General features: G+C 39.0%; 3 protein-coding genes across 9 annotated transcripts in view; all 3 read left to right on the top strand.

Moving 5' to 3' along the window:
- The window catches only part of Cadps2 (calcium dependent secretion activator 2), a 520,741-nt gene that overhangs the window by 155,960 nt on the left and 346,550 nt on the right, over window positions 1-18,231 (top strand). The gene's annotated exons all lie outside the window — the stretch shown is intronic.
- On the top strand, window positions 10,281-11,499 carry Rnf148 (ring finger protein 148). Its single transcript, XM_005365678.3, has one exon. It carries the CDS (start codon window positions 10,489-10,491, stop codon window positions 11,398-11,400), a length of 912 nt encoding a protein of 303 aa, XP_005365735.1. The 5' UTR covers window positions 10,281-10,488; the 3' UTR covers window positions 11,401-11,499.
- Rnf133 (ring finger protein 133) lies at window positions 15,486-16,631 on the top strand. The gene has a single exon (XM_005365679.2). The coding sequence runs from the start codon at window positions 15,486-15,488 to the stop codon at window positions 16,629-16,631; it is 1,146 nt and encodes a 381-aa protein (XP_005365736.1).

Here is an 18,231-nt window from a genome sequence, read left to right as displayed (position 1 = left end):
AGATAATTCTGTTAGTAAAGTCCTTGTGAGGAAACATGAAGCCCTGAGCTCAGTCTCAGGGTCCATGTTAAATCAGAGCATGGGGGCTCACACCTGTAATCCCAGCACTGGGGAGGTGAGGATGGGACTATTTTGGGGGCTTGCTGGATAGCCAGTCTAGTCTTATCCATCGAGAGTGATTAAGGAAGACAGCCAGTGTCAACCTGCAGCCTCTACACATATGTCAAGCACAGCAATCCACATGCAAGTATGTATTTATACCATAAACATGGTATATATAATATAATATAATATAGATAGATAGATAGATAGATAGATAGATAGATAGATAGATAGATAGATAGATAGATAAATGTTGTATGGTGTTAACAGATTACTTTGTTCAAGCATTACTTTATTTCTGTGTAAACTTCTTATAGGATACATGCCACTGCATGCATTATGGTGAATTTAAAAGTAGATAGGACATTGGTCTGGAAAGGTGGCTCAACCATTAAGGCCAGGCTCATAGGAAAGAAGTAGATGGGATAAAAGTACTAGGCAACAATCATTTGGGAAAGGCTAAGTCATGATTGCAATGACATTTTTGATTTTACTCTTAGCTAGCTAACAATGATGACATTATAAAAGTTGGAGTGTAACAAGAGAAGTTCATAAGCATGCAATCAACTTGAAAGTGAACAGACTTATTCACATATTGGGCAGTGAACTTTTTTCTGTCTGCTCTGTTTATTCCTCACCCCAGTAACACATTTTATGTGTGTGGTGTGTTTAAATTGAACCATAAACATGAAAATTCAAATTTTGTGTAATCCATTCTCAAGCTTACTATAGATTCCTTCTATAGTTTCTTCTACGACCCTTATTCTTATTTAAGTTTATTGAATTGTTGATAAGAATGCCAAATAACTTCAATGCAAATGTAGGTCAAGTGTCCATAGGAGTTCAAACTTAAAACCAGGGTCAAACAACTTAAAAATTGTAAAGCCTGTAGAAACAAAAAAGTACTATGTCTACTTTATATACATTTATGTGGTGTCTACCACATGTAGATTTTCAAACTAGTTGTTTTCCTTTTCTGTTGATTTGCATGGCCTATCAATCATTAAATTCTGGCACCTGCTTCATCTCTGTTAGTTTAACATTCTGCATTAAATAGACAAGCAACACAGGTGTTACCCAGAAGCAATTTCTATGTGTGAATTAAAAACTTGTTTTATGTCTTCTCACAGAACTGTAGCCTTATCTGTTCCTTAAATTTCAAATAAACTTTTGTATCATTGGTGGCATGAGTAATTATTGCAATTTTATATGGATTTGTAATGTAACAATTAGTCAAAAAAAGCTGTTGTCATTAAATTCAACATTCTTGTGCCAAGAGATTTCACCAAAGTTTTACTTTTTTTTTAGTTTGTAATGGGAGGTTTGTGGGCGTATGGATTCAAAAAGCAATCTTTTTTAAAACTTGACCTGGACCTTCATAGTAACTGTATTCCAACTATTTTCATGCATTCTTTACGAAGCTCGGAGTACTTTGTCTCTGTAAACATCGGCTCTGTAGCTACTAAAGGATATCATATAAACAGATGTTTAGTACTCGAGTGGATATGTAAAAGTGGTAAGTGGTATTTGTGTCCATACACAGACTTTTTCAGAACTCTAAGATTAGGAAATTTCTTGAAGACCTTGGAGTAATTATCATCTGGTGTACGGAGTGGGCTGGCTGCATCCCACTGCCCGGCTAGCTTAGCCCTGAAATAATTACACAGAAACTGTATTCATTTAAACACTGCCTGGCCCATTATTTCTAGCCTCTTATTGGCTAGCTCTCACATCTTGATCAACCCACTTTGATTAATCTGTGTGTTCACCACGAGGTCATGGCTTATGGCGTGAGTCTGAGCAACGTCTGTCTTGGGCAGGAGAAGCATGGTCTGCCACAGTGCCTCCTTCCCAGCATTCTGTTCTGTCTACTCCGCCCACTTAAGGGCTGCCCTATCAAAAAGCCAAGGCAGTCTCTTTATTCAACCAATGAAAGCAACACATCCTACACCAATAACTAATACTGATGTATGCACAGTGATGGTACTGATGCTGGGGAACAGATGACGTGATGGATGAGCTAACCAATGCTCTGTGTACTTGAAATGTTGTACTAAATCTCATTTAGTCTTCATAGATGTTCTAAAAGTTTGGGGCTGTTACACTCATGTTCATAAAAGAAAACTAAGACAGGTATCTTTAGGCAACCTGCAAGGGTCATAGAGCTAGTGGAGATAAACAAAAACAGAAGAGAAAACAAAAACAAACAGGAAGAGAGCCAGTCTGGCCTAAGTATTAGTGAGATGTGACACCATCTATTCCTTGCAAGCCTCAGGAGTGTGTGGCGTTTTATGACTGTAATCCCAGAACTTGGAAGGCGGGGACAAGAAGATCATGAGTTCTAAGCCAGCTCAGGCTAGAAGAGACCCTGTATGGGAAAGAAAAAAAACAACCTAAGGAATTATTGATGCGATGTTAAATAAATATTTGTCATTAAATATAAACTTTGACATACTTGAATGAAGGAACCATTGGCTATGATCATTGGGTTGTTTTGTTTTCATTTATGTGATATGCAGCAGGAAAAAGTATGATCTTTTTTATTTCTCTGAAACTAAATATTAAATTTTATGTCCCTTTTGGGGTGCTGAAATCACAACCAAAATAACTGAAACTGGAGGTGATAGGGACAAGGGACAAAAGCCATGAGAACAGGGCATGTTCCTTTATGAAAAGTACATTCCTCATTCCTTCTATCAAGTGACGTCACAGTTACCTAGGTACATTCCTCATTGCTTCTATCAAGTGTTTGAAGACTCCATTGGTGAGCCAGAAAAGTACTTCCCTCTAGACTCTATGACTTCCTTTATATTTGGTTTACCAGACTCCAGATCTGTATGAGTAAAGTGTTATTTTTAAACCACCAAGTAAGTGTTTTTCTGACACTTTGCAGCATAGTTAGCATTTATCACATCAGAATGTCAGCCTCTTGAATAAGATACAATCTTGACCTTGCCTTTGAAGTTCTGGGTACATGGAAAGATCATGAAAACAGGAATTGTCTTTTTTTTTTAAATTCTATTTCCAGCACCTAGACCTATGTCTGTGTTAGATTCTTTTTTTTTTCAGTTTTAATTTTTTTTAATTTATTTATTAAAAATTTCTGTCTCTTCCCCGCCACCGCCTCCCATTTCCCTCCCCCTCCCCCAATTAAGTCCCCCACCTCCTCAGCCCGAAAAGCAATCAGAGTTCCCTGTCCTGTGGGAAGTCCAAGGAACCCCCACCTCCATCCAGGTCTAGCAAGTTGAGCATCCAAACTGCCTAGGCTCCCACAAAGCCAGTGCGTGCAGTAGGATCAGAAACCCATTGCCATTGTTCTTGAGTTCTCAGTAGTCCTCATTGTCCGTGGGAACTCACCAAGGCCAGCTGGCCTGGGTCTGGAAAAGCCTGGAATAAAACTGGACTCTCTGTGTTAGATTCTTGACTTGAATAAGTGAATGATAAAATCAGTTGTGTAGGCATTTAATAGGGAGTTAGTTTTAGATTATATAACAGAATAGAACTGGAAATCATGTCAATTAATTGACATGAATTCCACAAATATATCAATAAATAAATAAATTTATATATTCTAGTCTGCTAGGCCCCAACAGGAATGCAAAGGAATATATCAGAACCTTTCAATTAGAGATAAAACAAAACCTTTGTAAGAGACTAAGAAGATAAACAGATTTTATACCTGTAAAAAATCACAAGGAACTATGCAAACCGTTTACTAAGAAACATATAAAATGAAATAATTTCTATTTCTAGAAATACTCAAACACTAATATTTACAATGTGGACAAATGTTAATTCAACATTGTGGGGCAGGCCTATAGTACAACACTGGTGGGAACAGGAGCATAGGAGTTCAAGGCCAGCCTCCTGTTGAAAGCCAGTGGGCTGCACAAGACCCCGTGTCAAAGAAGATAATAAAAATACGTACATAAATATTATGTATCTTTGCTATATTATGAATACAAATTTGAATTTATTGGTGTGGATACACAAAGGAAATTGTGTAAAACTGCTAAATTTGACTATATCTGGATAGGAAGCATTCTGGGTTGAAGAAGTTTATAGCTTATAGAAATATTTTCTCTAAATTTTACTGCTACTACAATATTTGAACCTTCCTTAGGGTACTAAGGTATAGGTATCCATTATTAATGTGATACCGACTTCTGATCATGACTCATTGGGGTCTATGACAACATATAGCTATATAGGCCTATATAAGTATCTGTGCCCATAGGTCTATTTCTGCATGTTTTATGATAAACTGGTAAAGACAAATGAGTGTATATGAACAGATATATTCATGTAAAAGTTAAAATGTGCATTTTCATCAGTAAAGTTGGATTGCTGTATATTAGAAATTCTTGGTATTTTTGGTTGCATTTGTATGTTAAGTACCTATTTCAGAAACAGATGTGAAGAAATTTGTTCTTAGATATGAGAATGAAGCTATTAGACAGATGGCTCCTGATCCTTTGATATTAAATAACCTCTTTTCTGGACAACTGTTGTCATTGTAATTCTTAGCTGAGGGAAGAGTTGTCAGATGGTTGCCTCTTTTGTTTCTAATTGGTGCTCATATAAAGCAAAGGTTGTGAACACTGCTGCTGTATCTTAATGTTCTGAAGAGTAGAAATTTAGAAAGGCAAGCATGTGTCAGAATTCTTGAATAGCTTTTCTTGTGGTAGTATAGGGATGGAATGAAGAAAACAGAAATTTAAAAAAAAAATAAGACAATAACTGTACTATTCATAAGATGTTCTACAGGATGCAAAAACGCAGACAAATGTATCAGCATCTCATTATACATAATGTGAGACAAAATGAGTGCAAAATTATTATGTCACAGGAACAGACTGTTTTGACCAGACAGACTGAGTTAGATTGATTTGGGGGGAATGAGATGAATTTGATTAGGTGAGAAATAGAAAAAAAGAAATGATATGGGACAAGGGATTGTGACGACTCACTTAGTGAGCATCTGCCAAGCTAGCAGTATTCTTGGGGATTTATAAATAGGTATGACATATGCCATCTGATATTCCCCATGACATCTAGAAGCAGGCATTACTTCTATACCCTACCGGAACAAATACTGATAGTATGGTCCTCTTTCATCCAGAAGATAGCAGAGTTGTAATTTTTATGTAGTTGTCATACAGCCTTGTGTGACACACAGTACAGTTTCTGTGAATGTGTGGACTCTATACTGTTCCCTTCCCTCATGCATCCTTGGTGAGATTACATTAGCTAAAAATGAGAATGAGATTTTTGACCTGTAAATTGAGAAAAAAAAAAACCACAAGGATTCTAAATGGGAAAATTCCCTTCATCTCTTCTGCTGCAATTCCAGTTTGTGATAGGTTCACTTGGAATTCATGCCCACTTGTAGAATTTAAATATTTTAGGAAGGCAGAGCTTGTGAAAAGCTTCAGTGGTTAATGGAGGCTTAGGAAGGTGCAAGACCCACTTTAGGTTCTAGAATGTCTTAGATGTGTTGCAGCCCCAGATAGTGCCTATACCCAGTAGGTCTTGGTACCACCGGACCTTAGTGAGAAGAGGGCAGAATAGGTTATCAGGTGAATGGGAGGAGTTCTCTTGATAATTCAAAGTATCCTGCTTGTGTATAGTTAATATTTTTGTGTATTTCCTCTTTTTCACTCCTGAACTAAAGATTTGATCTAAATGGTTAATATGAAGATGATTTTGATCTAACTTCAAACAGAAATAATAGCCTTGTGTTTATTTTAGATTATTCAATGACTCCTATGTCTTTAATGTAAAAAAAAAAGTACAATATTAAATTTTCCCCAGTTGCCTGGTAGGTGTCATAATGTTTCTCCTGTTGACAGTAGCACTGTATTATACTTGTTAGGGTGAAGGAGAAGGAAATATTTGAGAAATATTGTAGGTTTTCTTCTAGGCTGAATCTTGTGTCAGGTTCATGGCCCTTTTAGTAGTGTCAAGTATGGGTTCCATCTCATGGAACGGGCCTTAAATCCACTCACAAAGTGTTACCCAATTCTTGCTGACTTTTGTGCTTTTCCTGGTCCCATGTGTGAACATGAAAGCAATGCAGAAGTTCACATGTAATCTTTTAAAGCTACTGTATTCCATGTTTAGCGTGTTTAGAACTCACTGTCTTAGATTGAGAGTGGTTTAGGATGTTTAAAACATGGTTTTTTTTCTATCACGTGTATCTTTTATTGAACATGTGAGTATAATGATTAACTTAATATAAGTTCCAGGAAAAAAAAAAGACTACATTGTTAGGTATAAGAGTTATAAACTTGCAATCAAATATAATACAAAGTAAAATTTTATTGTAAAAACAAGGTTTTGCTTTCAGAAAATTCTTTTGTTCCTTTTAGCAAGCCGCTTTGAATCAGCATTCTCTTACCCTCAAATCCCTTTATGATGTTTCTCTTCAGAAACAAATGAACATTAAATTGTCATTTCTTGAGTTTACATGCAAAGTAAGTGTGCTTTATGAAACCTAGGGAATTTTTGTGATTCGTGATCTGTGTACTAGAACTTGTGGGTTACTTTGATGGCGTTTCTTCTGTTTTCCCTATGTTGTAGAGATGCTGTTAAGAGCAGAATGTTCTTGGTTGCTTTTCTTTATCACAGTTGGGGATTTTGGAGGCATGAGTAATGATCAAAAACCAGGAAGAGTGGAGATGAGTTGATCACATCCCCATTACTCCATGATGGTTATAATCCTCAAAGTTTCCCCAGAGTCCAACTGTTATATACTCACAGTTTCTCTGTAATTGTTTCTCTTATAGTCATGCCCTCCTAAGGACCAGGACTGTGTTTAGTCTGTCACCTCAACAAGAACCCTGTCTTATGGTGGTACCGTGTGTGGACTGTACATTGTGTTTGTTCTGGTTAGTGGTTATTCAAATATTTCTTTAAGTGTATATCAGGGATTTAGGTGCTGCAGCTGCCACTTGTCTGAGTCCTTGCCCTTTGCTTCCTAATTTTCTCCATTGGTAGCTGAGAATGGATAGCTTTACCTTCTCTCCACTCAAGTACTCAGCCAGGCGTGGGCTCCTCCAGAAGACAAATTGCGATTTGCCTGTGTCAATCATAATGACCAGACTCACTTTATGTATCCACTAAATGTGAATTTGAAAAGTAGTTCTAGCCACAGACATTCAGAGAAGGTTGATAAATATCTGGGGGAATCTTTTTCCCTCTTTCTTAAAGGGAAATGTAGGAGTAGAAATGTTGCCTTGTACCTCAGGGTGCTGTGTGCATATGGGTAATTGGAACAGTAACCATCCTGGGAGCTCATCAGGGGAGCCAACGTAAGGGGAAAACCAACATACTTTAAAGGCCGAATGGAATGATGTAAAAAATCAGGAACTGCTAAACTATTGGATCTTCCAAACCCTAGTTGTATGTTCTGTTTCCCTTAATCTATCTGCAAGCATCAATAGAATAAAGAACAAAATCTTCGGGTGCTAAGAGTCCATACATTGAATAACTATTTTTAAACAAACCGATTACAGTGGCATCAATTATCCATTCCCTCTTTCTGCCCTATTTAACTGTGCCAGTCCCAGGATTGAAGACTCTTTGCTCTAGTTCTGTTAAAATGGATGCAATTGACAACCATCCCTGATGGGATAATAAGGATTCCTAAAGAGAGCTGTTCTGGTTTCTGTGCTAGGAAAAGCTGGGGAAATGGAGGCACATTCTGAGAGCATCTTACTTGACAGACATATTGGTACAAAAGCTGACTGTGCAACCAGAGCTCAGCATTTATTGTCTCTTGGTGATGAGGGACTTTGGAGGTAGTGCCTCTCTCCTAAGATTGTACCATTATCACAGGCTTTCCTAACCTCATTTGTGACTTTTTGAGCTAGGTGTATCTAAGAGGCCACAGTCAGCATTTCAGAATGTTTAGTTGCATCCTTGGCTTTTAGACACATTATGCCAGGTACATTTCCTAGTTTTGATAATAATAAAAAAAAAGTCTCTGAAAATAGAAAATACCCATCAGAAGGCAAAATTACATCTGCTTCAGAGAGCCTCTGTTAGATGTAGAGAGCATTTTGTACTAGGACTATGGCAGAAGAGAAAAATTAACTACCATGGCCTTAGCCACTTCATATTATAGCAAGGAAAAGTCAATGAATGTAGAGATTTTTATAAGTTGTTCCTTCCAACCAAAAAAGGAAACTCTTGACTTGAGATATGGTTTGAGCCATACATATTTTGCTATGCAAACTTTTTGCCCTTCCACGCTCAGTAGAAGATTTGGGATGTGGTGGAACAAGACATATCCACATCAAGTATTTCCAGCACTTGAAAGACAGAGGCAGGAGGACCAGGAGTTCAAGGTTGTCCTACACTACATATCAAGTTTGAGTCCATTGTAGTAACCTATCTGAAAACAACAAACAAACCCACCAAAATATAAAGGCCATGTCAGAATCAGATTGTTTTCAAATCACCTTGCAGGGCCTAGAGAGATGGCTCAGGGGGTAAGAGCACTTGCTGCTGCTCTTCCAGTGATGCAGGTTCAGTTTCTAGCATCCACATCACAGTTCACAATGGTCTGTAACTCCAGTCTGGTGCCTTCTTCTGCCCTCTAAAGACACTGTACACACATGGTGCACAGACAAAAATATATAAACATTCCTGAACTAAATCACTTTCCAAAAGCAATCACCAATTAAACAAGTACCCCCTAAGTAACATCAAACTTAACTGGCTCTCACATTTTCACTTTTCACAGAACCAAACAGTCGTTCACACTATGAACATGGAAAATTCCACCGTTGAAGGCAGTTCAGATGCAAACTGAATCACACATAAATAAAACTGTGCGAATTGAGAATTTGATCGATATCCACCTTGCAAACAAACGTCATCTAGTGTTGTTGCTCAGTGGTACAAAGAATGCTTTTGTCAAAATCATACCCTCTCTTAACACTTGCATTTAACCTCATAAACAGACAAGGTCTTTTCTTTCTGTGTCCCCAAAGCTTTGCTACACACCAGTCACAGAGAGCTGTCCTATACCCAGGTGATACATGTTTGAATGAGTATTGTCAACTTACCTATCTCTGTGCAAAGATTTCAGACAGAGATTCATAGTAAAAGCAAAGGGTCTGAAAGGTGCTCAAAGGCACAAAACTGGCAGTATGTTTCTCATGTCTTGGGATATAACCCCAAGTCCTCAGGATTATGTGCCACCAAACCCACCAATTACCCTTTGTCTTTTCTCCTTCACTGCCTCCTGATGAGTCTGCATTCCTTTAGATCCTTTAACTTACTATGTGGCTTTCCATCGTAGAGAACAAAGTTACCCTTTGGTCTACCTCCAGACTTATATCAGGCTATCATTTCTTAGACAAGTTTACCTTGAGACGCTAAGAGTGGTCCCCAGTCCATGTCATCTTTTTCTCTGTACTTGGTGCTTTCTGTTCAAAGTTCTTACAGTTACTCTTATCTGTATTTATTTGTTTCAAATCTGCTCATTGTATCATGTATCATGTTTTTGGCCCAGTATCTATTTTCATCTTTTTTCTTAGCACATCATAGGTCTTTTAGAAACAGACTCAGTGAACAAAAATGTGTTTACCTTGTGGGATGGGTCTATATCAGAAAAAAAATCATTTTTTTCTTCCTCATTCCAGTGCTAAATCTTTGGTCTTGGTGTTAGCATTTAGTGCCAACAGAGTGTGGGGTGATTTACTCCTAATGTCCAGAGTGGCCAACTGGGTAGCGTAGAGCATAGTGAGAGCTGACACCTGACCAGAAGCATTCGCTAATGTGAGTGGGTTTTGGAAAGGTTCATGATATATTTCAGTATATCCATATATAAAAAACAAAACTCAAGTTGTATTCTTTCTAATGCTTACCACTTTTATTCAGTGATTTTGAGTGTGTTCTAAGTGGTGTGGTGTGTGTGTGTGTGTGTGTGTGTATGTATATATATATATATATATGTTTATATAATATAAAATAACATGTAATCTAATTCATATACTAATACATAGACATATGTATGAATACATACCTCTTGACTTATTGCTTAGTAGCCCTTTTGACCAATGGGATTTCAGTGTGCATTGCATTAATATAAACTACTGGATTGGCTTAACTACCTCTGATGTCACAATTTACCCATTAGGAAGTCATAAGTTTCCTGAAATCACACTGAACTAATAACATCTCTTGAATTTTCACTATAAGAAAGATAAAGTCCCAAGAGTAAAAATGCTGGAAGGAGCAAGGTGTCTTCCATCCAGGCAGACCTTCGTCATTTCTGGGCTTTAGCAATCTGTTCTCGACAGCTCAGGCCAGCTCCTTTACCTCCTTTTAAAGCAGCTGTTATTTTGTTTTTCCTGTCTGTCAGTTACTGGAGGAATGAGCCCACTTGGACTTACACGTTCAGCTCATAGGTCTGTTTCATCTCGACTGTTGAGGCTTATCATCTTTCTACTGCTTAGCCTCCCAGACTCCAAAGGAAAAGCAATATGGATGGCTCATCTGAACATAACATTTCAGGTGGGAAACCGGATTATATCAGAACTAGGAGAGAGTGGAGTGTTTGGGAATCATTCTCCTCTGGAAAGGGCATCCGGTGCCGTGGTACTTCCTGAAGGATGGAATCAAAATGGTTGTAATCCTCTGACCAACTTCAGCAGGCCTGATCAGGCGGACTCTTGGCTGGCCCTCATTGAACGAGGAGGCTGTACTTTTACTCATAAAATCAACGTGGCAGCAGAGAAGGGAGCAAATGGGGTGATCATCTATAACTATCCAGGTACAGGCAACAAGGTGTTTCCCATGTCTCACCAGGGTACAGACAATATCGTTGCCGTGATGATAGGCAACCTCAAAGGCATGGAGCTTTTGCACTTGGTCCAGAAAGGTGTCTACGTGACAGTCATCATTGAAGTGGGGAGAATGCATATGCCGTGGCTGAGTCACTATGTCATGTCTCTGTTCACCTTCCTGGCAGCCACAGTTGCTTACCTCTTCCTGTATTGTGCCTGGAGACCCCGAGTGCCCAATTCTTCTACCAGGAGGCAAAGACCGATAAAGGCCGATGTGAAGAAAGCTATTGGTCAGCTGCCACTTCGAGTGCTCAAGGAAGGGGATAAGGAACTAGACCCAAATGAGGACAACTGTGTCGTTTGTTTTGATATGTACAAAGCACAGGATGTAATACGCATTTTAACCTGCAGGCATTTCTTCCACAAGACGTGCATTGACCCCTGGCTTTTAGCCCATAGGACATGCCCCATGTGCAAGTGTGACATTCTGAACCCTTAGGAAGCTCAAGATCTTTGCACAGATTAAAATTAGATGAAGTCTCTCAATGCACCGTACACACAGAGAAAACTTGACCCGTGGTTCCTCTATCCAGCCACAGAAGATGAAATTCGTGTGCTTTGAAAATAAAACTCCATATCACACTCATCAACTGTTGTCTTTTTGGTCAGTTTAATTGCTAGACATTGTTATGCTTCGCCAAATAAGAAACAAGGTATATTTTAAAAGTAATACCCATTCTGATCTTCAGATTTCTGTTTTATGACACTGGTGTAGTGGGGAATGGCTGGGCTATTTATTATACCATTTCATTTTTAAGGTATTTATTTGGGGGCTTTGTTTTAATACTTCACCGAACAGTTTACATCCTAACTTCACTCTAGAATTAGATTTGGATTTAAATTGTCATGGTTAATTAATTTTAATAATATCCATGAAATTCTGTTTTCCAAAGCTATGGGTTGAATGTACTTTATTCTTATTATTTTACAGGATAGAATTTGTTACATTCATAAAAGTTTTAAGGTATTTTAGGCATTGCTTAGAGCAGTATTGCAAAATGTCACCTGTTTGTTATGGGTCTTCAAATCCTACCATAGTGAAACAGCCATGGTGACAAGAGCTTCTTCTAGAAATATCCCTTAGGGGCTGTCATTGGTTTCTCTTCTCAGTTGGTAGTGAGAATCTATATGGCCTTTGGCACTACAGCAGAACTAAACATTTTGTTCAGTTTCAATTCCAATATTACATTTGACTCATTTTCACTCTCATTTCTGGTGAGTGGGTAAGCACCTACGTAGTATTAAAAAGCTGAAAGACAAGGGTTTGTGGATTGGGTGAAAAATCCTCTCTTAGCTTTTAATGTTCAATGCATATGGCATTGGTGGGGTCTTTGCAAGTCTACACACTGTTTACTGCGCTTACCCCGAGGAGCTGTTTGGAAGTGAGTCAGCCATTGCTTCAACAAGAGAAAATCAACCATGGTGGACGAAAAGTTTCACACTAATATTTTTTTGAGTTATGCAACTTCTTTGAACTTTTAATTTATTTTTTTAATTGACAGTTTTGTGCATATATGCAATGTATTCTGATTAATCTACCCCAGATACCCTTATCCCTTTCCATCCTATCAGTCTCCATCCCTCACCGCCACTAATTCCTTCTAAGTTAGGACCCTTACAGTTTAAGCAGTACTATCTGGGTGACTATTAGATCAGAACCACCCACTGGGGTCTGGTGCAGTCATCAATGGGTTTACGACTGAAGGCAGTGGCTCCCTCTTCCCCTGAGTCCATTAGGAAGAAATAGTTCTACACTCAAGAGTAGACTCTTATGAGCCTTTCCTGCAACTATGCCTGACTATTGATGTGTCCATTCTTGTACAGAATCAGTCCGACGTCCACAGCTTCTGTGAGTTCATAATTTCAATCACATGCCTTTTCCAGGAGATAGTATTTTGAAGTCCTTTCTTCTAGTCCTCCAGCTTTTACGTTCTTTCTGCATCTTCTTCTGGACTGGCATAAATGTCTTCTTTGAAGAAGGACACTTAGTTCAGCACTGTGTAGTTAGGAGTCTCTGTATTTACTACTGTTCATGACAAAGAGAGGCTTCTTTGATGAAGACTGAGGGTAGTCAATGTCTGTGAATATAAACAATACTTGGGTCATAGTTTAACACTTGTCACCTTGCACTAGGACCTGTGATCTCCTTAGCCGTGCTAACTTTTTGACCAGGTTTACAGTACCAGACACAGATTACCTACCATGTCATGGGTGTCCAATTCAATCATAGCTGTTGCTCACCAACACTAGTGCTACTATTGCACTGGTGAGTGCATCATGCCTGGCAAGTTGGTTTTGTAGATCATAGGAGTCACAACTGTGTAAGATCTGTGACGTCTTTTCTCTATCAGTAGCCTGCATAGCATCTTCCAGAGTTGAGAGAGCTAGCCTTCGGGAGCCAGCTTCTAGCTCTGTTCCAGCCTGATTTCTTTGTACCATGAATCCAAGGTATGCCCTGCCTTTAACAATAAGGTCTTATCATCTAATTCTAGCAGGCAACCAAGAGGAATGGCAAGAACCTATATTGCTCTGTGAGCTTCTGGAGCATTGGTTCCCAACCTGTAGGGTGGTGATCCTTTTGGCAAACCTCTAGCTCCAAAAATACATGCATTGTAACTCACAAAAGTAGAAAAATTAGTTATAATGTAACAATAACAAAAATTGTGATTGAGGATGACCACAACATGAACTGTAGTATAAGGTGAACGCATTAGGAAGGCTGGGAGCTGCTGTGGAATTTCCCTGGCCGAAACCTTATATGCTAATTTTTGTTCTGCATGTAGAAGTTTCTTCATTCCTGCCTCAGCTTGTTACTTCATAAACTACAAAAAGTACCAGTTTTAAATGACTTGTTTTCTAAACCTGCATATAGAGGCCAAAAATGTTTGTTCAAGGTAAAAGTCCTTAGCTTTGACTTTCTAGCTAGCAAAGTAGAAACATATTGATACCTACATGAGAACACATATAGCAACATTTGTCGCTGCCAATGTATGTTAATTCTATACGTTTAAAGTTATTTAAAGCCATTGAATAAAGGTAGTAGAAATGGAGCCAGAGATAGCAGGGTATATAGAATCTTCTCGGAGAGATATTAAGTTTGGTCAAAAATTTTGTCAGCATCATCTCTCTATGACCCGTCACCACTGTTACTGTCATTTTGGTTAAGTTTAATCTTTTTTAAAAATTAAGTTACATTTGGAAAATAGTTGTACTTGCATTATACAGCTGTGTTTAGTCTTTACTCTTCCACCCTTTCTTCTCTTCATTCAGAGGTTGGCTAGATTGGTAATACCTGTCAACGTCTGCAAAGAAATAAACTCCTGTAAGATGTTAAGTTGTTGTTTTTTTTTATATATATATATTTATTTCTACTCACCTGTATGTGCTGCAGGGCTGTCTGTGTAAGAATGAGACAAGAAAATTGAGCTGGATTCTGTACTTTAGCATTGGTGTTCAACCTTCCTACCAGTTTGGCTGCAAAAGGTGTTACAGCCTTTTAATACAGTTCCTCCATGCTGTCGTGACATCCCCCATCCCTCCCCCATGCTGTCGTGACATCCCCCATCCCTCCCCCATGCTGTGGTGACATCCCCCATCCCTCCCCCATGCTGTGGTGACATCCCCCATCCCTCCCCCATGCTGTGGTGACATCCCCCATCCCTCCCCCATGCAGTGGTGACATCCCCCATCCCTCCCACCTCCCACCCCCACCAGAAAATTACTTTCATTGCTACTTTATAACTGTTAACTTTGCTACTGTTAGGAATTGTCATATAAATATTTTGGAGCTAAAAGTTGCCAAAGGGGTCACGACCAACAGGTCGGGAAACACTGCTTTAAAAGATCAAAATAAGACAAAACCAATAAATGTCTCAGAAATTGTATGTCATTTATTTCTTTGCATGGTGATAAGAAACTGACAGGGACCAAATATCTCATCGCCTTTCATTCTCATTTGGTCACAGCCCTAATTTATGACTCTTTGTATATTTCAAACCATTTTGTCAGATTAGGAAATGTGACAGTTGTACAGCATTCTTATATATGTTTTGAGTTTTTAAAAAGAGTCAGTTGCAGAGATTTTTTTGAAAAAATTTAATGTGCTACTTATTACCATTTTAAATGGCTCAATGATTGAAATCGTCTTATAAGCATTCCCAAACTACCTATAGCCACATTGGAAACATCTAAGCCAATACATTTACAGTGTGCTCTGAGCTCTTCCCTAATTGGCTGCTTGGTCTTTTATGTCACAATCACCTCATGCAACAACAGTAAGCAGTTTCCGAAGTTACAGTAGAGAGGCAGGGATTTCTTTACTATCTAAAGTTTTTCTCTCCAATCAAACATCTGCAACTGAAGACATCTTTGGAAATCTCTTGCTGAACCATGTTGGGAGACAGCGGATCGTGTTTTCACCCAGAAGCTACTTTTTCCTTCCTCGTTTGGAATTGATTGTCAGCAGATGTGGAAGCCACACCCTCTGTTTGGGTGGGCTCTTAAAGTCCTTCGCAAAAGGCAGAGATGACTCTCCTTTACACTGGCACTTGGCCAAATAGCGCTGCATCCTTCTGGCTTCTGAAACTCGGTTTCATTTGGCTCCTTGGTCAGAACTGTTGCGCAGCAAGTGCAGTTTGGACGGCTTACATGAACATCTCATTTCATGTGGGGAACCGTATGCTGTCAGAGCTGGGGGAAACTGGGGTCTTCGGGAGAAGTTCCAGCCTGAAGAGAGTAGCCGGAGTGGTTGTCCCGCCACAGGGGAAAACTCAAAACGCTTGTGATCCCAACACCAATTTCAACCGGCCACGGAACAATGAGCAGTGGATCGCGCTCATTGAACGAGGAGGCTGCACTTTCACGCAGAAAATTAAGGTGGCATCTGAGAACGGAGCCAGAGGCGTGATCATCTATAACTTTCCAGGTACTGGCAACCAGGTTTTCCCTATGTCTCACCAGGCGTTTGATGACACCGTTGTAGTTATGATTGGTAACCTGAAAGGCATGGAAATTTTGAATTTGCTCCGGAAGGGAGTTCACATTACAGTCATGGTTGAGGTGGGGAGGAAACATATCATCTGGCTCAACCACTATTTTGTCTCTTTTATGATCGTCACAACTGTTACTTTGGCATATTTCACCTTTTATCATATTCGGAGACTTTGGGTTGCAAGGAATGAGGACAGGAGATGGAAGCGGTTAACAAGAGAACTCAAGAAAGCTTTTGGCCAGCTGCAGATTCGAGTGTTGAAAGAGGGCGATGAGGAAGTCCATCCTAATGCGGACAGCTGCGTCATCTGCTTTGAGCCCTATAAACCTAACGACACAGTTCGCATTCTCACTTGTAACCATTTTTTCCACAAGAACTGCATCGACCCCTGGATTCTAGCCCATGGCACATGCCCCATGTGCAAATGTGATATTCTGAAAGCTCTGGGGATTCAAATGGACATTGAGGATGGAACAGATTCTCTGCAAGTTCTGATGGCAAATGAACTGCCTGGAACCATTTTACCTGTGGAAGAAGAGACAAATAATGAACTTCCGCCTCCAAGAACTTCAGGAAAAGTGACCCATGTACAGGAGCACCCTACTTCTCCAAACACTAGCAGCCAGCCTCCTGCAGCAGAGGAAACTGGTCTTCCTTCACTTGGACAGCTTGACCTTTGAGCAAGTGGATTAAACCTGTTTGTCAAATCAGGTCCTCACACCGACAAGCAGTTTGTCTGAAGTGCTTTTTTTTTTTTTTTTTTTTTGTGTGTGTGTGTGTGTCATTTGCTGTCTGCTCATTTCCCAAATTCACTGTCAAGCTTCAAATACAGGGGAAAGAAAACCTGACAGGATTTTATGGCTTTTTACCTCTGCCAATTTTAACTTTTTGTGAATGAGTTATTGCCTTGTGAGTGTGCCTGTGTTTATTTCTAATTAGCCTGTGTTAAAACCAGGGTCAAACTTCCCCCCTAAATTATATTTATGTGTTTATACATGGCTTTATTTTGGTAAGAAAATTGTTAAATATATTTTTGCATTTTTCTTATAAGAAATCATCAGTTAACTTTCGTCTTTTAGCAATAGTAAAAATTATACTATACTATAGTAATTTAAAATCATTATGTTGTAGTGTTTTTTCATTCTTTGAAATGAAAATTTGTGATATAGAATTTTTTATTTATCCTTGATCAAGAGTTCTCTTCTATCAGTAAGTTTTATATAGCAGGTGTCTGCATAACAACTTTAGAAATAAAGTAGTCAAACTCTATGAAAAGTAAATATTCCAGTGCCCCAATATTACTTATAGGCATTATATGATCACAATTTGTTGAATAAAGTTATATAATTTCAGTGTTCTTTTGTCCTGTCACATTTAATTTCCAGGAGATTCAATCCAAACCCCAATTAGATTTTTTTTTTCATTTTTGTCCTTAATGAAAATGTTTACACCATGCCAGCTTATTTTGGAGAAAGTAGCACCATGTGGGGTGACCGTTCCAACACAGCGGGTTCCTGTTAGTTGTCCTCACTGGATTTAGTCTTGCACAGTGTATGACACTCAAGGGTTTTTTGATAAGTGAGTTTAGGGATAACAAAGTATAGATATTTTTCATAATATGTTACATTTTAATCTGATAAACTAAGCTATTTATTCCCATTGTAAGAAATAATGGAAAACTGATTCTGAAATTTTACTTCCAAAATCACATTGACAAAAATAGCAAATTTTGATTTTAGTGTTGAATTCAATATAATTCATATTGACTGTCATAGTAGTTTACCATAATTTCAATGAGCCTTTGAACTGTCTGCGGCCAGTACTGGAGTTTGAATTATTGGGCAGTGCTAGAGCGGATTGGTGAGTGTGAATTTTGTTTATTGTTCCTGCAGAAGGGCAGTGCTCAGCTGCAGTCACAACCCAGTGGAAATTATTAAGGGAGGAAGGGCATTCCTGCCGGGCCAGGAGAGCCAAGATACAGCAGAGCTTGGACAGATGCCAGGAGGCCACAGCTTCCTGTTCCATATAGGCCTTTGTGTTCCTGACCCTGGGAAAGTTTGACAACTGATCACACACAATGCCAGGTTTACTGGCAGATTTAGCAAGAACTGAATTTTCAGTGTCTCCAGGTTTTTCTTAGGACAGTAAAGTTGTTCCTTGGAGTACCTGTTGTCATATGAGAGAGAAGGACTCAGAGAACTCTACAGGAACTCTTCTTGGGTCACTGGATGCGGAAAAGATGAGCTGCCATCCTTAGACTATATGTTGGCCTCTGTGAGC

The sequence above is a fragment of the Microtus ochrogaster genome, unplaced genomic scaffold (genome assembly GCF_000317375.1).
Source record: "Microtus ochrogaster isolate Prairie Vole_2 unplaced genomic scaffold, MicOch1.0 UNK4, whole genome shotgun sequence".
NCBI lineage: Eukaryota > Metazoa > Chordata > Mammalia > Rodentia > Cricetidae > Microtus > Microtus ochrogaster.
Note: the sequence above shows the minus strand (reverse complement) of the source record. Positions and strands in the feature narration are given on the sequence as shown.